Here is a 26,573-nt window from a genome sequence, read left to right as displayed (position 1 = left end):
CAAATTAAGTAAAAAAAGGTTTTATTCCACCAATCTAAACTGAACTTGATTTTTCCAGCCTATAGTTAATATTCATAATTGTTATGGAAATAGAAAAATTACAGACGCATAAAAAACCGAAGGCTCTGAGGTAACTAACCGCTTAACAGTATACAGATCGCAAGACCAATAGCCGATCGCCAGTTTCAACCGCTTATAAGTGATCTCTATCAGTAGTTTACGACGTCAAATTTGAGGGTCGAAGGAACCTGGGGGTGGTGGTAGTGCGTGACTCCATCCCTCACGCGATTTCACACCACCTAGGGTGCTAAGAATTTGGGCTACTTTAATACAAAACGGGTCGACCGCAGCCGCATTCAGCCACAGACGCCGAACGCGAGCGATCGCCTGTGCCGCTAATAAAAAAAGTTAAATTCAAATTCGGAACGCGCGCTCTTTTGTTTAGCGGATTGAAAATTATTCTGTTTTTTAAATTGTAATTTGTGACTATCTGTGTTAATTTTTAAATTTATTCAACATGGAGGGCTGCGGAATGAATTGTATTAAATATCTACTCGTTGTCTTCAATGGAGTGTTTCTGGTAAGTGGAATTTGTTTAATGTTTTAGTTTGTTTGCAATAATTTTGTTTAAGAAACTAGAGACGATCTGATTCAGTGTTCATGAAAACACTCTAGCGTGTTTATTTTCATAGAAAGTTTATTTTTATCATCAGCTTGTTTTTCTTTCGTTTTATTTTGTACTTTGTAGAAGTTTTATAAACATTCTCCGATAAGATTAAGTACATAATTTGAATCACACAAACTATATAAATAAGAGGTTTTAACCAACTTTCGTACAAGACAATAAATTATTCATTCAAATAAAGACACTAGCATTTAGTTAACATTTTAGGATGCACTATATTAGTTTATATATTTGTATTGACATATTTACCCGCGCCGAAAGTCGGCCATGCTATTTTTATCTGTCAAAAGACTATTCGTCTCCAAATAACAGAATAAAACACATTTCTAAGCATGATAAAGTTTCGAAACGTGAAAATGGCCGCTATTTCAGAACGCTGTGCTATTTTCATTGTTATTTTAATATTGTGTGGATCATTTAGAGGCAATTAACGAGTTAATGACTAAAATGCTTATTTCAAGGATGACTAAGACTTAATAAGGTTTAATACGTGTGTAGTTAGGTTTATAGTAAAGTTAGTAATAGTATGAATCATAAAAATAGCTTAATTTATTATAGTGGCGTGAAACAGGATATGACTAAATCTAATAACATCTTTTTCGCTTAATGATACATTATTACTTTAACTTTAAATTATTGATTTTAACTGAACATAAAAATAATAACAGTAAACACTCATTATATGACTTAGTTGTATGCCACTTATGGTATAACATTTTAAACCACGAATAACAGATATAACTTACATACGATTAGACCTAAATCTTTCGGTTCTGATCATATTTCCTTTTTAAGAATCGAACCTACTGCCCTCCGTACAAAATTAGTAGAGTGGCGAACCGAACAGCAAGTGCGTCACATGCGTGACTTATGCTATAAAAAATATTATTGAAATGGTTTCATTATTATTTACCAAACAATAATTACTAGCAGATTATGTTTATTAGTTGTCTCTTAGTATATATTACGTATCAAGGAAAATCTGTTAAGGAAAGCCACAGACGTACTATGAGATTTTCACCGGAAAATGATCGGTACTTTGTAATTGATTTTACCATAACCTACGTAGAATATTAAATTATCCCTATCCCCCATCTATGCTGCTTTTCAGACTAATGTAGATGTTTAAAATTGTTTTTACAATAATCGCTATCAGAAAAAAGACAGCATATCTATACTAATATTATAAAGCTGAAGAGTTTGTTTGTTTGTTTGTTTGAACGCGCTAATCTCAGGAACTACTGGTCCGATTTGAAAAATTATTTCAGTGTTAGATAGCCCATTTATCGAGGAAGGCTATAGGCTATATAACATCACGCTACAGTCATTAGGAGCGGAGTAGCAACGAAAAATGTTACAAAAACGGGGAAAATTTTTGACTTATTCTCTTAAGTGACGCAAGTGAAGTTGCGCGGGTCAGCTAGTATTATATAAATTCGATTTCTTTCAGACTACAAAAATGGACCGACAAATCGATAATTTATTAAAAGCTATTTTACTAATGGCTAAAGTTATCTATTTGCCTTTGTAACCACATGAAAACGGCCCATTTAATTGATTGCTCATACTTGTCACTATTACAAGTTTTATTGATTCAAATGGTTTGGAAATAGCAAAAATATGCGCTTTTAAATCATACGGACTCATTGAAGTAATGCTCAAATATTGAAACGTCAGCTATCAAATCCTTCAATATTTAATTTGTATTGTAATATGTTGTCTTAATACGGGTAAATAACGTCGTATTTATTTGCAAAACTTATTTAGTATCAAAATTCTTAAAAAAGAAAAAAACTACTATATTAGAATATAATAATAATAAACTAATATCACTTCAATCGACACGGCCAACCTAAAACCTACTGATCAGCAGTCACATACACCATCGTACAGACCACAGTAATAGCAGTACCAAATTTGTTATATAAATAAGCATTTTTCAACCAATCAGTATCATTTACAAAATAACTGTCTCAATCCCATAAAAAGGCAGGTGTTTCATTAAAATGCTCTCAATCATAAAGGCTTACGTAACAAGTAGAGTCTACTTTTTAAGGCTGTTTCCAAGGCTCGATCTCGCTTAAAAGGAGACGCTCTACCAAACAAGTCCTGAGCAGTTTTCATTTGTATAATGATATCTCTTGTGTACCTTAGATATGTGAGGGAACCTTGTGAGATGTTTTAATATGGAAATCTAGACTATAAGTGTTGTTTGATTATAATTTACTAATGTCCATATGCTAGCTAGTGATGTTTTTTTACTAGCAAACATAAGCTTTTTTTAATCTGTAACGAAAACTGCTAAATATTAATGTAAGCTTAGATGAATTTAATTAAAAACGAATAATTTACGCTTTTAAACCTTTAAAGCATAATTTAAAATTTTGGCCTACAAAAGCCTGTTACAATAAGACCAAAACAATTCAATTTCTTAGATAGCTTCTAATTTATTTTGGTTAGTAATCGTATTAAAGGAAAGCTTTTAGCGGTACAATAATGAAAATTGAAAACCGAAATTTGACGGTAATAAAATAATGAGACTGCCGCCCTTTCGCTCATTTGGACCGTTAAAACCGTTTTACTAAATTATAAAAGATACGCATTATATGATGATTTAATAAAAAGTACTTTTTTAAAAGCAACAATTAAAAAGTATTGATCAGAGGCGCCAACTCATAACAGTTCCAATTTCAAAACGTATGATACCATAGAGTAATTAATACAAGCTCAATTAAAACCAAAGTGGTTATTTAATTTTTTTTTCGTTTTATAGTTTGACAACACAGTAGTAATTAATTGTACATCAATTGAACTTACCCATTTTAGAGTTATTTTCCAATTAAAGCTATTGATGCGAACACTATTTTAATTTATAAAGTAGAGCACTGCACTTTTTTAGTCTGTAAATAAAATTCACTGTTGATAGTCATTTTGAAATTCATTGTCTTTAACAAGCACATAATGTTTTTTCTATTATAAAGGTCTGTTTTAAACATAATATCTATAACGAAGATATTTGATAAATAAAGCACAAAGATAATTGAAACCACCACCAGTTAAGATCTCACCAATAAAAAAGATTTCACAAAATTTTACCTTTTTTCATTTAATACTAATTGCCCATCACTCGATACTGAATAAAATGAGTCGATTTTCCATCGATCTGTCCATTTATTCGTTCTCGGTTGAGGGGAATGGAGCAAAGTCTTGGTATTTCCCTAATATTTTATACTAAACACGCAAATCTCGGGATTTATCCGAAAGCATACGTCACACTGTGCACTGACGCAAAATTGAAACGTCATCAATATAAGGCAAACACGTTGTGTGACGATTTCTAATGCATTTTTCCTTTTACATGCATATTATATTAGGCTTACTACATATATTCGGTTCGGCAAAATTAATCGAACAACAAAACTGACTCTACTCAATAGTTCGGCTTGTGCCGATCGGGTTTATCTACACCTCTGTTTTGCCGCCCGGCTAGGCCGATTAATGCCAAATATGTGTGTAGCAAGCCTTAGTCAGTTTACGCTCGCTCCCTTACCGACAACAAAATATTTTGCGATTGTTATTGCGTTTTTGCGACAGTATTTGTATGATCAGGCAGTTTGCATTATTTTAAAAGTACCTCGGTTGTAATTTCCTTTGGTTGTTTGTCGTCATATTTACTAGTCATAGTAAAATTACTAAGTTATTAAACCATTTATAGACGTACAAGCTAAAAAGAAAATTATCTTAATTTCTTAAGTAAGAAACTACTCTTGGACTTAGCCACCCTTGGACCCTGCCATTCATATCAAAATCTTTGAGATTTCCATGCTATTATAAAAATACCATTAGGAATAATTAAAGAGTAGCCTAGTATGTAACAAATACTTTTAGTTGACCTATAACTTTAGCCATATTTTCCTAAATAATTGCGGGTTTAAAGAAAATTACAACTTTCTACTTAAAATAGGCTCACTTAGTGTAATTTGTTCTAATTTAGACTTACTATTCGGCAGTACCTATTTTAACACCTATAGTACATTTGCTGTATTATAACTAAAAGGATGTATTCTACAGGAAGGTATTCATAATTTGTAAAAATAGTCTGACTCAAAATTATTTCTAATTTTAGAATCTATAAACCTTATTCACACGTCATCAGTGGCATTTACTTCCAAGTTTAATACGTCACATTTAAACTATGTCAGGGGTCGTAAGCCTCTGAATCATTACTTTCCTGAACTCTACTTATTCAGAAATAACCTAAGGAAGTATACACCTCCATACGTCATTACGTTTGAGGAAGAATGTAGAATCATTTGTTACTATAGAAGTCGTTGAACTTTGACTACACGATGCTCCCCAATAAGGATAATGAACTGACAATGTTTGGAGACAGTCAATAATGATACAAGTTTCAGTACTACATAATAATAATAGATAGTAGAATCTCTTGATAATTTTGAGCATTATACAATGGCCTACTTGTCTTTTCTGTTAGCTGATTGGTTCCTACCATTTCGAAGTCGATGATAATTATAAGGCCATCTATTATATAGTAGGGAACTTTTTGATATTCTTTTAAAGACTTATTTATATGCGTAAAATATGTCTCATTTTACTGGTGCACTCATTAGTTTGTCATTATTTTAAGTTGATGTTTTGATTATTTCTTTAGTAAAATCTTTGGATACAAGCAGAAGTTGCAGTGCATTGAGAAAGTCGAGCCGCATTCTCGATGCATCAACAACACAGTCAAATAATCAAAGTAACATAAATGCATGGGAATCCTAAACGTCGAAAACGTCTATAAAAAGCGTTGAAGCGTGTAAACCCGAATCCAACCAACCATAACTTGCCTAAACAACAAAGGTAGGCCAGTTTTAGTTAAAAAAACTTCGTCACGACTCACCAGAAGTAATGGAGGCAGATAATTTGTTGTTATTCTCCTGCTTATAGGTATACCATACGCTTTGGCACTCGTCGGAAACTATACGATATCTTTTTTATAACTACGTTAGTCTGCCTGAATGTGTGTTATGCTTCCACGAGTGAACCGACTTTGACAAAATCTTTAATGAAGATAGTGATAAGCTAATTTCTTTACTAGATATTGCTTGCTAGCTTCTGAGATATTATTTTTCTTAAAATTACTTTAATGTCTTCATGATCCATGATCACGAACCAGCCTAACGAGATTAATACAAACATACTTAACACAACATGATGTCATGAATGCAGGTGCATTACTAGACATCCTTTAATTAATTGCCTCTCGTGATCTCTATGAAGAATTCGTTATTACTACCTACATAAAAACTGTAGGTTTTAGTTTTGTGAATTTTCACTTACTTACTTGGAAAATGAAATGAAATTTCGAAAGTCCTTACTATGTCAACTCAGGATACTATCATTTATATTATTATATGATATGGTTTAAATACGTTATAATACCACAAGGGTAATTTGTTTATTTTTATGCCAATCATGATCTTCTTACACCACTTTTAAACTTGTAGATACGAAAGTTTGGTTCAATAATAAATTCAAAAAATCTTCGCTACTCTTCCGGAAGGAAAGACGCTTCACCAGTTTCTTTATCAAAACACCTCAAAGTGGTCTAACAATTATGCACCCAATAATAGATAATCATAGAAGGAAATAGAACATCTAAAGTGACAACAGAATGGACTAATGATAAAATCAATGCAGCAAGTGTGATTGGCCCGTAGTCACGCGAGGGAACAATTAAGTACATGTTTTAACGAACTATTCAAGTAACTAGTCGATTATTGTGATGGTAAACTGGTAAAGCACTGATTTTATAGGTACTTCGACTAAAAACAGTTTAGTAAAAAAATATAGGTCACAGGGCTGTAAACTGTATGGTTTAAATCGTAGTTAAAACTTTGGAGCTTTATCGAACTAGAGTGTATTGATGGTCATCTAAAAAGCTATATTTGTAAATAGATTATATTTCCTCATTGACTATATTTTCTTTTTAATTAGTGAATGTGTAAGTGTATTAATTTAATACTTAAGTCTATTTTCTTTGTAATGAGGTAGTGTGTTAGTATATAATATGTAATACCACCTTAGGTTTAGCTTGGCATGGGTACGAAAGTCATTAGTAGAAGAAAAATACATTTTACCAAAATTTATAGGTCGGACGCAGTATCAACAGAGGTTTTTATGGTAACACGTATTTTAATAAGATCATAATTAATTTAGTCAAGGATTGCCACAAAAGTTGTAGTATCGTATTTATGAAACTATTCATGTCAAAATAGCTATGAAGCATGACTGCTAATAGATTTTTCTGCCTAATAGACTCTTAAATAAAGCGTCTTTATACAGTGTACATGTTGATTGCCAACTAAAACCATTGTACGAAGGACAAGTTTTTGTTACATTACAACTAAATGGGCCGGTCAATTTCAGGGCTGTCAATTACTCATAAAAGAAATCCTTGAAATTATTTTTTTTACGAACTTTTATTCGTTTCAAATTCGTTAGTCATGTAATTTTGTTCCTTGTTATTAAGTATGACGAAGTCCCGTTTGTTATTTTTTTTATATTTCAGGTTAATAATTAGGTTAAGTAGTTAGTCATGTTTGAGTCATATAATGTAATATTTGTGGACGAATTATAATTAACATAGTAGGCTATTGCTTATATTAATTTGATGACTCAACGTGAAGTTTATTTTTACACGTAAAAACATATTTTGAAGTTACTTCGATAAGGAGAACATGAATAATTTTCCCAAAATCGACTTGACGGAAAAGAGTCTATATACATCCAAAAAATCATGACATTTTCCAAAGTGGTAGGCGGAAACCAAAAAAACGCCACTTGGCCAAGTTTGTAAGGATCGTACCTTACAAACTTGCCTTTCCTCGGTCATATCAGTATAATATCTTGAAACAATCAAATAAAAAGTAGTCCAAATAAAACTAATGATTTTCATTATGTTCATGTACTAAGTAAACCTTTATTATTGTTTTGTACCAAGCTCATAGCTTTTATATTTTTATACTTTCACAATACAAACAAATTAATTGAAATCGAAGCATGGAAGTTTCCATGTTTACAAAACTTTCTTGTAATAATAGTAATTGAAAAAAATCATTAAGAGATAAAAACATAAATCTAATAAACCATTGTACTTAGCGATTATTACTCGTGAGTAATCTATACAAATATTATAAAGCTGAAGAGTTTGATTGTTTGTTTGTTTGAACGCGCTGATCTCAGGAACTACTAGTTCGATTTTTAAAAATTCTTTCAGTGTTAGATACTCAATTTATCGAGGAAGGCTATAGACTATATATCATCACGCTACGAACAATATGAACAGAGAAGCAATAAAAAAAATTACAAAAACGGGGAAAATTTTGACCCATTCTCTCTTATGTGACGCAAGCGAAGTTGCGCGGGTCAGCAGCAGCTGGTATATTATATGAGTCGTGTTCTAAATGCTGAATTTTCTTTACTTCCGCCAGCTACGAACCTTGCATATAAATTTCCTTACTAAGTTGTTAGACTATAGTTTCCATAATCTAATAAGTAGTTCAATCCAAGTAGCAAATACTACCTTGATGCTGAATAAGGCACGCTGCCTACATTGCGACTAGATGTATCATTCGTTAAGTGGGGCAATTATATTATATCAACAATGCATGTTTTGCAGTTGCATGATTCTTTGATAAGAGGAAAATTATGCTTTAACAAGATTGTTGATAAAACAGATCTCTGATGGATGGACATTGTAAACAAATGCAGAAAATTCAGTACCTTTTTTACTAAGTTACTTGTATCTGCTAGTTTAAAATTGTCATGCTGTTTGTTTGTAAAACAAAACGTAAAACAGATTGGGATATTACATCAAATATGATCGGAAGCATCTGTGATAATTGGATCACATTATCTGTGGTGAACTTAAGCAAAATGTCTTGATGTTGATGCCAAACAGTAAAAGGTGCTTTATAAAGCATTTATATAGATTCGCATTTTCTACTATCGATACGTCGTATGATTTTGGATTCTCTCTACCGATATTAGGTTTTCTTACGACCTATCTTTTCGGTAGTCGATTGCATTGTAATCGATATTGACCGGTAAAAAATCAAACAAGATCTTTTAGAAGTTATTATCGCCAATAAGACGACATCATCTTTTGAGTTAATTTCGTAACTACGATTAGAAGTTTGTCATAAAGACGTGTCATATTAGCTTCAAACACCTTGACTACCGAGTTCCACTCCCAAAAAATCTATCAATAAAACAATATTATGTCAGCCCTGACCTGTTAGATCATTGCGTAGCAACTGTGCTAATGTCATAAGAAGTTATTTATTCGTCCGCCTGCTAGAGGCGCCTCCACGCATAAGAGTGACTCATTAGGTAACACTTCCAAATTGTAATGTCACAAAATTCATTCAATTTGTAAGGAGTTAAGCCGTTTCGCTTTTGAGCGGTTAGCTGTATTTTTTGTTTTATAATAGAGTGTATTGAGTTACTGCAATTGAAAACGTTTTTGGTCTAATCGTCTCAACGAATTAAATTAAATATCAGATGTAGTAAAGACCTAATAGTGGTGCTGTCTATCTAAAAGCAAATAAACATGGTACTACCATTTCGTTAGTAAATAAGGTTTATATGACAATTTATAATTTTATCAAAAGGTCTTTCATTATTCCTGCTCCTAAAATATTTCTTTAATAAAGTTATTTAACGGTATTACCCGGCCCTTCGGTAAGTGCCTTTCGAAATAATTTCTATTTGACCAGCAAACACACAATCATGCAGACAAACAAACACCTTCTAAACATAACACAACATAGCAAAGTAAAACACGTACTAAAATCAATGTATTGTCCCTTTAAACAAACCTTATTACGGCTGCCCAAACTTCGTGACTTGATTAGTTTAGTAAGGACTATCGGAAACAAAAGTGACTCGACTTCTAATTCTACTATAAAAAGTCCAGTTCATGCTATACAGTACACGCCATGATTCTTAGTACAGTTAAAAGTTACAGGTAAACTTACATATTATACGATAGCTGATAATATAAGTATTCAAAGCTCTCTTAAATCTCCGCTTCGCAAGCTGCAACAAAATGTTACATGTAAATATTGATTTATTCCGACCAATTTTTTTGCAGATTATATTAAAGACATAGACAATTTATTCGAAATCTTTGATGGCAAGAATATTTAGCTTCTACTTTGAAATAATTTAGGTTTTTTCTAAACTATAACTGTTTTGTACAGTTAATGTTTAGAAAAAACCTTAATTAGAGACTACGATAAAGGATTTGAAAGTTTGAATTCTTCAGTCAATGTTATCAACGACTGTACCCATCCATGTAAATGTTTACACTATATTTTGGTAATGTGGACACGTGGTCCCCTAGCCGCCATTGTTTAGAATATTAATAGCACATGATTTTACTTGCTGCTCATGTGATTTTGAAACATTTTTTATTAATTCAAGGCTTCCATAGTGGGTGGTCGTTGGTTACTATGTCGGAAATAGCTGGACTCTAAAAAATGTGGCGAAAAAGCATCATTTCAGCAAACATTGCCACATATTACAGTAATTATATGAACGTTCAATTAATTGCTTATAGACATGTCTGTCCTAAGAGATAATAAACACTTTCTTAGATTCTTCTTTCTAAAGCTTCTAAGTGCCTGAGGCCTGGCGGGAAATACACAAACAATATTAAGATAAATAGAATAAATGTAAGTAATACATAAAATTAGGATATGTAGTAAAAAAACAAAACAAGTAACCTTTTTCAAAGTGATTCTATTAATATAATGCATTAAACAATAACACTCGTATTTCACATTAACGAAAAGACATCTGAAACAATAATTATACTATGAAGAAAAATGTATGACTCACACAAAGCTATAAATAATTTCCTCAACCCAGATTCTCAATGATAATAACATGGTAATGTAATAATAGATGGTCGTAGAAGAAAATTCTTCTACCGTATTGTCGAAGGCGTTTTCATAAATTAAATTTTATTTACAAGTATTAAAAACCAGTTCATCAAGCTGTAGAGCATTTTCGTTCACTATTTATACTTGCTTTATACTTAACTTTATGAAATTAATACTAAATATGTATATCTGTGTAAAATGGGGACAACTGAAACTGATTATGAAGCTGTAAGCGTACGGGGTCAGCTAGAAGTGAGTAGTAGTTTTATCGTGTTATAACCCAGGTAACTGAGTTGTGGAGATCCGATAGGCAGTTGTTTCGTGTCAAATACTGGCATTCAGCTGCATCCACTGAGACTGGAAGCTGTTTCTAGCATAGTCGGAAGAAAGGCTAGGCTGATGATGGGGTCAACTCGCAGTCACTACAGTTGTCCCTCAACTGTGTTATAGCTTCTACCATCTCCCAAGATTAGACTACGACAGATTTAAATAAAGCAACACACAAAAAAACTTTAGTCTTTAAGAACCAAATTAGGCACCCTTCTAAAGGCAAAAACTGGCCGGTTTAATGAATTATAAAAGAACGCAATCAATACTAGTTAGTAGTTAATGCACATCAAGCTGACAGCGTTGACAGACAAATATTGATTAGACTGAATAATTTCTTTGAGTTTCTTGTGAACCAATAACACCACAATAATTTTCTTTAAATTACTTAACGATATTCTGTGTAAAATTAGGTATATGTTCAAAAAATATGTTAAACAAGCCTCCACTCGCGACTTCTTCATTGATAAGTAATAGCCTCCCTTGAGTAAAAAGTGCTACGTGAGATCCAGGTTATAAACTATCTGTCCACCTAAATCAAAACGACACGAAAATTTTACAATATTGAGTAACATAAATCCATACTTCAGCAAAATGTCGAAATTATAATATTAGTATAGTATAGACGCGTTTAATATTTTTCTACTTTTATGTTTAAAACATCGTAAGATGCAACTAGTTACTCACCAACATGAGTATCTGCTTCATTAGTAGCTTTACCCGACTATAAAGAAGAATTAATTACATTTCTTTACGACAGAAGAAAATAACATAAAATTAAAGCTAATTACTATTGCATAAAAAACGCTCTTTGTTTGAACATGATTCATGAATCATAAAGCAAGGTATGAAATATTAACAGCTGACATAACTCAAAGATATTATCATAAAAATGCACCATTAACCACATCTTCATTGCTGAGTGTGATCTAAGACTTTAAGATGACTAATTTATGACAACATGCACTATGTCGTAAGGTACCAATGCGATGGAAAAACAGAAGTCACGTTTTCATTGAACATTTGTCTTCCTGGATAATTAATCAGATTTATAGAAAAAAAAGCTAATTAATAACAGATTATTACTCTTATCTGTCGATAATTAATCATAAGAGATCGCGTCTTGAGTACACAGAAAATAACGTTATATTATTATCAAGACACTCTCTAAAAGGAATAATATCTTCGGCATTTATTTTGTAACAATATAAAGACATATCAAAGACATGTTCTCATCACATCAACGAACGGAAACGTCAACGATAAACACATTATAACAATATTATGCAATACTCATTATTTACAATACTGTTCATACAAACATACACCGGAAAACGAAGAAAAATATTTATTTTTAATAACCACAACATAGTTAAGTGATTAAACCGATAGATATTTACAGCACGCTAAAGCTATACAAGTTCTATTGTTAGAAAAGGATAGCGCTATACGCTCTCTCTAGCTCCATCCCTTTCTCACGATAGCAATTGGATCGCTTCAATGTGACACGGGTACAGGTCAAGAAATTGGGTCGTTTAGTATATTTATCGGTCGATAATCTATTCTGTGAATGTACTCGTCCGATTGCATGTCAAACTGTCAGTGATGACCCGTGGTATTCAGGACTAATGGACAATGGGAGGGAAATTAGTTACAGTGTTATGGAAACATACGTGACTTCATATACTTTAAACTAAGTAGTATTTCGTGGAATAATATGATTATTTTGTAAGGTAAAAATAAAAACTTCCGTTGTGATACTAAGATTTTTTTTCATTAGAATTATGCAAATATATTATGTTAAATAAGTAAACATGATACATTCGTTTACTGGGCATCTTCTCCCAAAACGGGAGAGGTCATGTAGGTATGTTGTATATTACTATCTAAGCGTTATGGACACCCCTACATCCAACATTTTTTTACCTGTAAAGACGTTGATAAAGAGTGTTTAACAAAAGTATTTTATATAACAAAAAATATAGAATGGGTACTACACGTACACCGCGATGCAGTCAACTATTTACTATAATATACCGTAACATAGCGTGTAATTCCACAATATATGATTGTGTCAACATCGTAGCGTAACTTTTTATAATTATATTATTTATGCGAAGGTTGATTTTCTCATTAGTTTCACATCAAATGTAGATTTGCTGAAAATATGACGTAGTTTGTTTTATAGGAGAGGCGACATAGGTCACGATACTAAATAGTACTTTATTATTTGACGAATGTATACATTATTATTCTCAGAGAAGGTTGACAACAGGCAGGCGGCGGATTGTAAAAAATCAGCCAAATCCCCTTAAAGCATTTTTACAAGTAAAATATGCTGCATCGACCACACATAACGTGGAATAAGGTGCAGACAATGACGCTGATGATGTATTCTTGTATTATCATTAACTAAGTAAATTGTTATAAATCTAGACAAGCTCATAATAAGGTTGAACAGTTTCAATAGTATCCAAATATCTAATTCTAGGACAGTAGAAGCAATAAAGTGTTACGACATAATCTGGTTTAAGATCCCATTTCGTCATTCAGTTTAATCGCGTTCTTCAAACATTACGACAATTCTGAACATCTGCAAAACTATTATTATCTTTGCCATAGTTTCACGAGCTTGTTCTTGAAAAACCAAGATTGTGACGTCACGATGCGATCATATCGTAGATTGCAACAATTAGAGCAATTTGTCGGAATACCTAGCACGCCACATGTGTGACAGATTTATAAGAGCACAATTTAAATTCAAGGTTGCGTGAATAAATTGTGTGTATTAGACACTATCGCGTCGAGTGGAGCTAGACAGTAGACATTTAATACGATTTCCTATGACTGTATTATAATCCCTGCCTTCACGTAGTCACCACATTTCGTATGTCTTATTTCTTTTATGATAAAGAGTTCTATATTGTTGTTTTATAAGTGTGGAGAGCAGCGCTAGCTAGACACTGCATCTGACCTCCAAAAAGCAACTCTGTCGCTGATCACCAATGCTAATGATAACTAGTCGGTGGATTTCATTAATCCCCATTTCTTCCATTCTCACTTTTTCTACAAACACTGTCTTTAATTCTCTAGAGCAATCGGTTAATGTATTTGTCGGCAAAACTCTTCAGACCTTATAGTAAGGTATTCAATATTTAAACAAACGTAAACAGGATTAAAAAACTGCTTCCCTCGGAAACTCGGAATATGGAACAGCCAGAAACAGGTAAAAACAAAAACCTGGCATAATAAAATATCAGCAGGGTAATACTAAACTACCAATTGGCCATCGAGCACATGACTAAAGAACAGAAAACAAAAGTACGTTACATATTTATGAAGTTTCTCCTTTGATATAAAACGCATTGTCAATCAATGCTCACATTGTCGTGCTCTGCCATTGCACAAGAACAAAAAATGTGAAGACGGGACTCGTTTCTCAGACAGGCTACCATTTTGTATTCATTATCTTATTAAATTTTGCAAAGATATACTTATTTATTATACTTATAGATAGATTTCAAATAGCATTAGAATAATTCGCCGCTAAAGCATTCAACGGCAAGGATCCTTTTTGTGATTTTATGCATACGCAAAAGTAACTATACCAAATAAATGCAAGTATGTCTTTTTTATATTTTAGCTACCTGAAGAAAGTTGTAAGCTTCAATCTATTGCTTTTTCTCGTGATTATTAATATTTTTGTTGCTAAATAGGTAAACTTTAGCTCTTTGGCATGATTCGTGTTCCGTTTTTATCAGTTGTTACCATAAGTTTATAAAAAGGCTTATCAATAGGGCAAGCAGATCTTACATTATTTGTAACAAATTTCACATTGTAAAACTTTGTACAACTGATGTCAGGAAGTAAGTTCCACTAACAAAACGGCGCGGCGGCGTCTCGGTATCGTACAGTTCACTACAGATTTTATGTGTTATGATGTCACACACGTCTTCATAGTACCCATGTTACGTCACCTCGTGTCTCCTTCACCGAGATCTTGAGCTTTTATTAGATCTTATAAAACTGAGTAGAATAGAATATGACAAATGTTTGAGCAATTGATATATTAAACGTTGTGTCAAGCCGGCTTTTGACTATGAGATGTACGATACTATATATCATAGTATAGTGTGAACGTTCTCGTACAAAATGTATGATGAGCAGTGAAATATTATGTCTCAAAATGTAGGTATATAAAAGATGCCCCATAGTTAAAATCCGATTAAACTCTTGGGTCTAAAGTATTTGACCAGTTAATTAAGGACAATGTGACAAATCTGCAATACTTATACAAACAAACAAAATTTTTTCTACCTTTGCTTTAATGTGTAATTATAGTTTTCCTTTCAACCGACTGAAAATAGGGAAAGGTTATCAATACAACCGTTTTTGTACTATTTCTCTGCCTATATAAAAATAAACAATATCGGACAATAGTGGACAACGGAGTAAATAAAATTACGTTATATTCGTGTCCAGTGGCATTGAACGAAATAACCATAGCTGTGCTATAATAATACCTTGTGTACGGTGAACAACGATGGTGTGACGTCATCTTATGTCGTACTATGTGCTTATTGATGTTATACACGCAGTTTTAAATTAAACTAAACTATTATTTATTGGTACCAAAAGACACTGAAAGATATCCACTTCAAATGGTACATAGCTAAACGGTTCATGTACTTATCTAAGTAATGATATACCCTCGGTTTCGAGGAACATTTAGCGGTAGTTTATCTATTCAATAGCGTTTAAACTCATAAAAAACAGTTTAAATAGATAAACTACCACTAAATGTGCCTCCGTAACCGGGCATTAATGAATAAGAGATGGTGAAATTGCAGTACCTTAATTCTTTTGGATGTCCTTGTAATACAAGCCTTAAAGACAAATGCAAGTTTATAAGTAACAACGAAAGAGTTTACTATAATAAGACCATCTAGAGTACGGACATAGTACCGGTGAAATAATATAATCAACGTAGGTAATAAAATATCTTACTCGTTCATGTTAATTATTTAGAGCATAGGTTTCTAAAGTGGGCGATACCGTACCCTAGCGAGCGCTGAAGAATTACGTGAAGGGCGGTAGTGAGTACAAAGACAAATGATAAATAACAAAAACACATAAAATCGAGTAAAAGGGAGTGCCGGAGGCTTATATTTTCTAAAAAAGGTGGCGGTCCAAAAACTTTGGTAATCTATGTTTTAGAGAAATGGCATTAACATTACCTTTGAGATCATGAAAATAAGTTCTCGGTCATTTAGACTCAATTTCTAGCTTCTTGAAGATAACATCTGCATCTCATTATGTCCATCAGCTCTATAACAATAGACTAACATCATTCGTAATCCATCACTTAGATGTTTAATGTTAAATTATATGCAAATAAACATAGACATTAGACATACAGGAAATGACACGATTTAGATGAACAACTCTTCACAAGGTTAACTACAACAAGTGTACTGATTACTATATAAAATGCAATGGTCATTGTATAAAACAGGTTATGTAATTTAAGATATATTATGTATTTAAGTAAATTTTTACAAGTCTCTTCCAAATTTTCAATTATAATTAGAGTTGGCATGTACTCTTTATGCAGAGTAAGTATCTTCTATACTAATATAATAAAGCTGAAGAGTTTGTTTGTTTGAACGCGCTAATCTCAGTAACTACTGGTACGATTTAAAAAATTAGCCCATTTATCGAGAAAGGCTATAGCTATAGCTATATATCATCACGCTATGATCAATAGGAGCAGAGTACCAGTAAAACATGTTACAAAAACGTGGAAAATTATGACCCATTCTCTCTCATGTGACGCAAGCGAAGTTGCGTGGGTCAGCTAGTGAATAATAGTTGTGTAAAATAAAGTAGTTGTATCAACTAAGCCACTGTTTGCATAAAACGGGCGAGTCGGTCAAAACCAAAGCTTGTAGTATATCTGTGCCGCAAACCTTGTGTACAAGGCTCTGTACTTAGTTGTTGGACTATAGAAATTTGCAACAATTAGCTGTCGTAGGTACACTTATTCCTGAAAAATATTGGCTATCTATCAGTAAAAGTTCCGGAGTTTAGGAGAATAGTTGCAACAAACATTAGACGAAGTTATATTTTCTTTGATATAGAAGTAGATTATTATTTTCGTACATAAGTGATTAGGTATGTAAAACCTACGATTGATCTCAATAAAGAAAGTAGGCAAAAGCATTGCACAGAAACTTCCACCAAAAAGGTCTGAAAACTTTATACATTCTCTCTTTTCAAAGGAATAGTGGCAGATATTTCCCAAACTAAAAGTTTAAGAGTTCTTTCTTTTGTTAGCCATAAATATAGACTTTTAGCACGCAATTGTGCCTTTGACACGGCATCTGAATAGCGGTGGAAAGTTTCGAAGTTGGCGTTCCATCAATAGCAGTATCGATATCTTTAGTACTAGAATTTTGAGCAATGATACGTCGGGAACTTTGCAGAAAACTTTTCGTCGGTTCCGTTTAAGACATCGCAATAGTTCTTTGCACACGCAAATTGAAGCTATGTGAAGTTTAAGATAAAGTTTTTCAATATTCTGATTTGATTTTGGGTATGTTACAATTTTATCCAGTTTTAGAAGTTTTGATCGCATCGCCCCCATACAAAGCTTGTCCCGTCAGTTTCAAACATACTAAAAAAAGATTTATCAAATCTTGTTTAGTTGTTTAAAAGTTATGCGTATGCATACATTTCGGTGATTTATTTTTATTTATATAGACATCACACATCTACAAGAGTAAATGAAAAACGCAACAGAAGTCACGCTATAAAAACATAACACATGTTCAACACTTTCGTCACACAACTATTTTACGTGGTGTTTATATCTCACTTCCTCGGCTCATACAAACAGCATTAAAGGGCGACCTGACCTATTTTTATGACCGACATCAAACCGACACGGCTTTCGCCTCGTTTCTACCGAGAAATGACGTCACAGATTTATAAGTTCCAATTAAAAACCGTGGCATAAATCACGGAGCTCCCGATAAATATCTAATGAGTAATGCTTAAGAATAGCGCCTACGCATAATTAGATAGCTTTAATAAAAGCAAGTCATGTATAGATATCGCTCAATGATTTAGAAGTTAAGAAACCAATTCATAATCACATAAACCCCTCTCATATGAGACAAGAACAAATCAGAATCTCTGATAAAACATTTGCGTTAGCAATTAAAATATATATATAACGACTAGCGGACCCGGCAGACGTTGTCTTTAATCCTCAGATTCCCTTGAACACACACAAAAATTTTCATCAAAATCGGTCCAGTCGTTTAAGAAAAGTTCAGTGAAGACTTACAGAAGAATTATATATAAATAAAGATTTTTACTAATGGTTTCAGAGAATGTACATTGTCAGTAGCCATTTTGACGAAAAATTAACTTGAAATTATTAAAATGATACTATAGAGTACAATTTGGTAAACCCGCTTCCTCAATTGTCCACTTATAAATAGAATCGAATAAGCCACATAATTCTGAGTAGGCCTATTTAGCGTCCTTTTTCAAACAGTAAACAAGTAAATACCAAACTTAACACACGCACGCTATAATCTATAGTAAACAAATCCCATTGATGGTCTAAAACCGCGTTTTAGTGAAGATTTGTCAAGTGGGCGATGTCTTCTCGTATGATAGTACTAATTGAAGACTGCCCACGACATGTAGGCGTTAAAGAGTGTATAGCAGGAAATGGCTCTGTTATAATTCGACCTCATTTGAATTTGATAGATGAAGCAATGATATTCGTTTTGTAATCGAATTATGTTTTGTGACTGATACTGTTTTAAAAGTGTTCGCGAATAATTTCAAGCTAGTTATTATTTTGATCAGGATCCATATTCACATAGTTCTGATTGATCCCACGTGGAGTTTTCGATACCGGGATGACATAATGTAAATATTTTTCACGATTTGTCTATGTCAATGATGAATACGTGAATAATGTAACAACCTTTACTCACTTAATACAAAATTAAATGCCATACGCTCGCGGGTCCGAAATTATGTTCAACAGTAAAGAAATTTGAATGCGATTTCTGACACCTAAGCAAACCTGGCCCTAACATTTCTTTAAAATTTGCAATAGCTTTAACGTATATTCTTTCTTGTTTCCCAGATCTTCGGCGTGGTGATCATAGCAGCAGCATGCGTGGACATGAGCATGATCAAGGGGTTCGCGGGCATGGAGCCGCAGGGCCACGAGACAGATGCGGTGCTCATAGCCATCGGGGTGCTCATCATTGTGATCGCCGCCTTTGGCTGCTTTGGAGCCTGGAAGGAGAGCCCTAAGCTTCTTTACATCGTAAGTACTTAACTTACTTACTAACACTACTTTAATGAGAATGTGTATTGGTTATTGTTAGTTGGTGCGTAGTACTGCGGTCCTGTATGACAAGATGTATGGATGTGATTGAGGCAAAGGAAGTTTGTAAGAATCGAACCAAGTGGCCTTCTTTGGTCTCTGCCTACCCCTATGGGAACAAGACAAGATATTAAGTATGTACCTATGTATTGGTTAGGAGGTGGAACAGTACCTATACTTAAAAATTTTGATGTCCAAAATGTTATTCAACGTAGTCCAGAACTTAAGATGCATCTTTGTTAAACTGGTAAGCTTGCAAGTTGCTCTTAAGAAATATACGCGTATACTGCCGAACCGTAAGGATCTGTCACTTTGTATTTATTTCTATGACACCAAAATGCCGATCCAGTGGGTGCAGTACTATAAGAATCTATACAAATCAACAAATCTTTATGGTCCGTACTCTCCGATTCTGACGCAGTGGACGCATACTTCAAAATAGGCTTTTACACACATAAAATTAAACCATTGCGTGTGTAATACATACTCACATTTCGCAGCATAATAAAAATCCATAATAAGTAATTAAGCATATGAGTTTTTCGGCGTATTTTGACCCCGCCTAGCCTCAATACATAAGAATCGGCCGCCCACTCGTGACTTTTGCCTATATTGCAATATTGACCCACAAACATAATTGGACAGGCCTCGCGGTAATGGTGTAAGCAGGCCGGCTGTGATAGTCAATACCCCATTGTTTGAAACGCCTTAATATATTTTAATCAGATTAGTATTGTTTTAGAGAGAATGTTGCAATACTTATAGATATTCTTGAACATTATGAAGTAATTCTTACGTCGGTACCTCTTAATTAAGGGTTTCCTTCATAGTGGGTGTTTGTTAAACTTCTGACCTTTAAAATATGATGTAAAATATTCTCTCCAGACAGTTGCAGAATAATTTAATTGCAAATGAATTGCCGACTTGTTACAATACCTTCCATCCAATTTCTATGACAAGTACAGATGAATGGCAGGAAAGGGAAAACCCGACGTAGAAAAACGTCATCCATGTACCATTGATAGCAAACCAAACAACGATTTTAAAATAACTTTTCTTCTCGCTCCAGTTCGCCGGTTGCCTGATCATCATCATACTGCTGGAGCTGTCGGTCGGCATCGCCGCAGCTGCCCTGCGTCCTCAGATCGAAGGCACGTTGAAGACGCAGTTGCGCGCATCCTTCATCAAGAACAAGTCCACCAAGGAGGAAGATGACACCTACAGGGAATTCTGGGACCGCATTCAGTCTAGCGTAAGTCGAATGAAACTTTATAAGACCTTCTATCAATGAATTTTTGAATAGATTTGTAGAATTACAAAAAAAAAACTTCTGTTGGCAGCCCAATTCTAAAGGCGTCTCTCTTATAATTGAGAAGTCGCACGTTCGTATTCTATCCATTTCGACGGGAACCATGACAGAATATAAGCCATTTTAGAAAAAAGCGTTGTAAGTCTGCGAGTAATAATTAATAAAATTTTTAAAACGTTTGGGCATCCTGACGTTCCCTCCCAATATAACTTGAAATATCAATTAAAATCACATTGTCTTGTCACTTGCGTTTTTGTAAGCATAATCATAAAATCTTTTACTATGTTCTCTCCAGTTGGAATGCTGCGGTATCACCGGCCCCGACAACTACGCTGCCTCCGAGCCCCGCATCAACCCGTCCTTCAGCTGCTGCCCCAACGACGGCACCGACCGCTCCGCCGAGATCAAGCGCTCCGACTGCTTGTCTTCTGAGAAGTACTACAAGGAGGGGTGTGAGGACAAGGTGCTTGGAACTGTACACAGCGCTGGCATGACTGTTATTGTTTGTGGGATTCTGTTCTGCTTCTTGGAGGTACGTATCACTTTACACCTAATCTACTAAGCTGAGTATTTCGGTACTTTGGTGCTATACTTGGTTACTATTTAGTATCTTAATGCTTGGGGCCAAAACTTGAGGTCAAGGGCTCCGATCGTTTTTCGCCTAACATACACTATAATGAACGGTATGAAGACAAAATGCTGAAGAGTGTACACAGTGCTGGCATGACGGTGGAATCCGATTCTGCTTTTCGGAAGTCCGTTTCTATTTACTTAAGAATAGTGCTCTAACTCTCCCCACTCTCGTTCAACAATCTCCTTTGAAGTTTGATAGACAACATTTCGAACTATAAATGCTGACACAAGTCACTGATTCTTACATCCGGTTCAGTTCATCAGAGCTACGATCACAAGCATATTTAGCAGCTTACTTCATTATTGAAGCCTCTAGTTTCAGTTTGACATGGACTGACAGCATTGGTTAATGGAAAGTCGTAACCTATCGTCATCAAATATTGACCAGCGTTCAACGTATACTGTTACCAATTTACCCAAATGTCCACGTGGTTATTTATAGGACTGCTGGGATAACAAGGTGTAATAAAATTTCACGCTGCGGACCAATTTAAAAAACACATAGCGTGATAATTTGTCGTTTATAACGCGAGTAACTTGGTAAATAGGTCAGATAGAAAGCGTACCTAGAATCAGACATGAACTTCTACAACGAATCATCTGACATCTATACTAATATTATAAAGCTGAAGAGTTTGTTTGTTTATTTGTTTGAACGCGCTAATCTCAGGAACAACTAGTTTGATTTGAAAAATTCTTTCATTGTTAGGTAGCCCATTTATCGAGGAAGGCTATATCATAACGCTACGACCAAAAGGAGCAGAGTACCAGTAAAAAATGTAACAAATACGGGGAAACTTATGACCCATTCTCACGTTTGTGACGCAGGCGAAGTTGCTTGGGTCAGCTAGTGTGTTATAATAATTATTATTGTATGAGTTTAATGTGGTGTGTATATCAATTTAGAAGATGTAGCAGCTAGACTTGTGCCTGAGTGTGAGTGAGCTTGCTCCAGAAAATAAAAGCTCAATTGAATTTTATTATGAACAACAGTTCAGCTATGGCTAATAATGGCTATTAAATCAACTTTTGGCCGTATACGTAACAACGTATACGGCCAAAAGTTGATTAAATAGGCTGGACTAGACAACTAAATGCCTACTAGGGAGCTTGAACAACTTTAACAATAGGTTGACCACTAACCATACGACGAATGAGTGAATTATGAAGGGATCCAAATGCTAATGTTAGAAAAAGATGACTCTATGCAGACCCTAAAGCGCTTCTATTGTCTTGTGGTAGAAATAGGATTGCTATAGCATGCAAGACCAATTTTAGGAAGTAGTTTAATAAAAGCATATTTTCAGTAGGTACAAGCTGTAAAAAAGAAAAAGTTACATAGTTAACCTTACTTTTATACCCATTATAATGAAATAATTCACCTGATTAATATTCAGTAACGCCCTACCACAATTTCTCGCTATTCCTCATAATTTATGCGTAACCTGGCACAATTATGTATTTTCTAACATAAAGATTTACTCCACTGTTATTAAATATGCATGTCTGAATTGCGTGCGAATATGAAAAATGATCGTTTAAACTCACTAGGTTAACACGTTAAATCTCACTACGTTATCGCTCCAATATTTTTAAAACAATTTTAGAGGAATGGTTCTCGATTTCGTATCTATTTTCCAGTAACGAGATATTCGTATATTCGTCCGATATGTATAATTTATTGCTTTGATTATATCTATCTGTTTTCATTAAAATATTGTACTAGACTAAACATAAAGGTAGCGAGAATATAGCCGTAACTACAGCATTTTCTAACAGACTTCAAAAAAGGAGGAGGTTCTCAATTCGACTATGTGGTTTATTTAGGGGCGTCAGGTATATTTGCAAACTTGTAAGCAAAGTTATTTGACTCAAAAGGACGAAAACTTGAAGGCACACCAAAGTTTATCAAACAAGCAAAATAATGTTTAGTTCAAGGCAGACCTTGCCTATTGTTATTTCTTCAAAACATAATATCTAAAACAAAGTTACAATCTGTACCTATATTTTCGAGGTCAGTTACTAACAATATCTTACTAGGCTATCACAGTCATGAAAAACTTGAGACGGAAATGTTGAAGCAGATTGATGGTAGTTTAATGGGTTACTTTTAGCACGTCTATAAGGTGAAAGTAATTAACTTTGTTATTTAGTGTTCGATGAAATAGATTAGACGTGATTGCATAGTTTTAAAAATGTAAGGTCGTTTATATTATGTCCCAACTTGAAGCTTTGGTTTACAAATACTGCTTTTGCTTTGAAGTATACGTTCAGAGAAATATATGTACAAACTATTCTAAGAAACTATATCAATTAAATAAAATTTCAGTATCTTGCTTTAGTATACAGTTCAATTCATATTGCTCAAAATTGTTACTCTCTTTACTTATTATTAAGAAACTTTTTAAACTACATATTTCCCTATACATTTATTTACTCTTAACTCTGTTTTACAGAATTTCAATGTATATAAGCCTAACTTAAAAAACACTTTTTCTCACTATACATCAACTTCGAGTTCCAAATGACTTCGCAACCCTTAGTACCTCCCTCTGACGTCACGGTGGTCACGCTATGGCTAAATAACAGCGTACAATCTGAGATCTGACCTAGGCCGGGTCGAATTTAACTGCGGCCTCACTTTATTGACCGCTAACAATCTAGATGGCCGCCTTGCCTGCTAGATATCGTAAAGATTGGATGTTTTACATAAAAATAATGTAGGCCTAGTTTTATTCGTTAGCGTGAGTTTTAAGGCTATAAAAGAAACGCTGTACATACTAATAACGTAAACTGAAATTATTAGAAAACTTAAAGACTTTGAGCTTAGTACCAAAGGTAGTTTTATTCTCTTCTTACCGATTCTACTCTACAAATTAACAGAGAAAAGTTTGAGTAATATTTTCACTTAAATCCATTCAAAACTTAAACTTTAATATACCGTTCGAGTATTTTTTGGAGGTACGCAAATGAAATAATCCCATTTCATGACTCGAAGTTTCATCGAGCCTAACATTTAACTCACCTTTCACTGAAGTGACGGCTTTGAAACTTTACTTAAAAAAAAAACTTAAATGGCATGTACTATGAGTTATAATGGTTATCAAATACCTGCAGTTTTTAATGATATTGCCATTAATAACACAGGTGGTTTATGATATCGTTTCTTTAATATTAACGAGTGTTATTCTACAATTCCAGGTGATCGGCATAGTGCTCGCGCTATGGTTAGCCCACGCCATAAAAACGCAAGGCAAGAGCCGGGAGACCGCCTAACTTCACACCGCAACTACGTCATATCCTGCACTATAATATAAGTTATTGTAAGTTACCTTATTTATTTAAGTATACATAGTTCTAGTGAAATTTTGTAATAAACGTGCTGTCGGACTACGCTGTAAACTCTTCAATTATAGATTGCTATTTTAAATCTATCTTCCTTTAAAATATTCGAAAGTTTAGCCTTAGTTCAAAATGATCAGTAAGATTTTTAAAACCCGTGATATCGGCTATTTGATGGGTAACCATTTCCTTACCGAACGTCGATTATGGTAATACAACTCTTAAAGAATTCAGCAAAGAATCTATTTGGTCTGTCAAAAACTAAACGAGCATTTACCATGACTATTTAATTATTTTATTTTAGGTCTTTTGTTCAATGCCTAGTTGAATTATTTGCTTTTTTATAGTGCGTAGTCTGAAAGCACGTTAATGTCAGCTCTCTAAATCTTGAACAGTTTCACAGTATTATAGTCGAAGATTAAAAGAGGGTTGATATTTTAGTAAGATTTATTATACTGACGTTAAAAGCTTCTTTTTTTCGATTAGGTTTTTGTGACATCAGCTAACATTTTTGTCTTAAACATGTTTTTTACTCTCCATAGTTCTGGCGGAGACTCTTGCCCACCAGTGGGACAAAAATAAGTAAAAAAAAATATAAAGGAATATATCACTGCTAAAATGTTCCTTTTAACGTCAATATAATACTCATATTTATTATGTAGATGTTAGTTTTTTATTGATACCAAAGTGTATGAATACAGCAATGCATTAATGTTAATATTACTTGGGCTATTATCGAAATGTAGATGAAAGGAAATGCAACATGTCTTCGACTAACTCCATAGTTGGAGACACCCGAATTATATTTTACTTTGTTTAGTGTAATAGTAGTTAACATGACCGCATATTTTAAAGTAAAAATGATAGTAAATATATTATATTGTTTCAATAACATTTTATAGAATTTAAATCAGCTAGCAAATCTCGAAGATTAAAAATATATTTTGACTTTTTAATTAAACACCCTATTATTGATAGGATCTTTTACTTATTTCATATGTCATCGAATGAAAATGCTAAACTATTGTTGAAAAACATCAGGATTTTAAAATATCTCAAACTATAAACGTTAATACTAACGAAACTCTTTCATATTTGAAAATGTGTGGTTGGTGTAAGAACTTCAATATTATTATATAGATCCCTATTGTCTCACTATTATATAATAAATATTTGTGTAATATAAGTATAATACGAGAGATTTTCATCCCAAATTATTAGAATCTTCGGTGTACGTACTGAAAACGCTTAACTAGTCATTAATTTATTAACATTATATAGCATAAGTACTACGAATTGTATATTTTCCCACCATACGCTAATTTCATGACAAAATCATTCCTTGATTAAATACTAGATTATAAGTTATCCAGAATTAAAGCTATTGAACTTGCCATATAAAAAAATACATGAAAAATAATGAAAAATGTAGAAAAATATAATATAAAGCCCCAAAATTAAAATATACGAGAATATTATAGCGAAATATTTTTGGAAAAAATACGTAAAATGGCAACCCAGTGCTAGTTCATTAGCTTGTTCTATAAATGGCAATATTATTACTTATAAAGTTTATTAGTGTTTTAATAAATGTTGAAAAACTAGATTTTCTTAAAATAAAGTATCTGTGTTCCAAAATAGTGAGTTTTATTGTTTACTGTCCAAATCCCAACCTTTTATATTGTTAGCTATATCTAACAACATGTCCTTACATTTTTATTTTAGTTTTGGAACTTATTAACATTTTGGAATTATTTATTTAAGTTTATTATGCCCCAATCGCTCTCGCCTTTCACTTTTTGCTTTTACTTTTATTAAGAGTGTAAGAAAAAAGATAAATTGCGACTTCTTACCCGATTATGGATGTATTCAATGTATTTTTGTGCATAGGGTAGATAAAGAAAG

The 26,573-nt window shown here is 33.4% G+C and overlaps 1 protein-coding gene across 1 annotated transcript; it reads left to right on the top strand.

Annotated features, from left to right (window-relative positions):
• Positions 1-343: 343 nt before the first annotated feature.
• On the top strand, positions 344-26,304 carry LOC142972190 (23 kDa integral membrane protein-like). Its single transcript, XM_076113061.1, has 5 exons — positions 344-580; positions 19,139-19,324; positions 20,454-20,636; positions 20,989-21,225; positions 24,528-26,304. Exons 1-5 carry the CDS (start codon positions 518-520, stop codon positions 24,600-24,602), a joined length of 744 nt encoding a protein of 247 aa, XP_075969176.1. The 5' UTR covers positions 344-517; the 3' UTR covers positions 24,603-26,304.
• The last annotated feature ends 269 nt before the right edge of the window (positions 26,305-26,573 follow it).

The sequence above is a fragment of the Anticarsia gemmatalis genome, chromosome 4 (genome assembly GCF_050436995.1).
Source record: "Anticarsia gemmatalis isolate Benzon Research Colony breed Stoneville strain chromosome 4, ilAntGemm2 primary, whole genome shotgun sequence".
NCBI lineage: Eukaryota > Metazoa > Arthropoda > Insecta > Lepidoptera > Erebidae > Anticarsia > Anticarsia gemmatalis.
The sequence above is the reverse complement of the archived record's forward strand: the minus strand, read 5'-3'. Positions and strand labels throughout refer to the sequence as shown.

Excerpts from the sequence above, each read along its gene's own strand:
- LOC142972190 (XM_076113061.1), top strand. The coding sequence starts at position 518 with ATGGAGGGCTGCGGAATGAATTGTATTAAATATCTACTCGTTGTCTTC. Across the intron at positions 581-19,138 it reads TCTTCAATGGAGTGTTTCTG|ATCTTCGGCGTGGTGATCAT; the intron begins GTAAGTGGAATT and ends CTTGTTTCCCAG. Across the intron at positions 20,637-20,988 it reads GGGACCGCATTCAGTCTAGC|TTGGAATGCTGCGGTATCAC; the intron begins GTAAGTCGAATG and ends TGTTCTCTCCAG.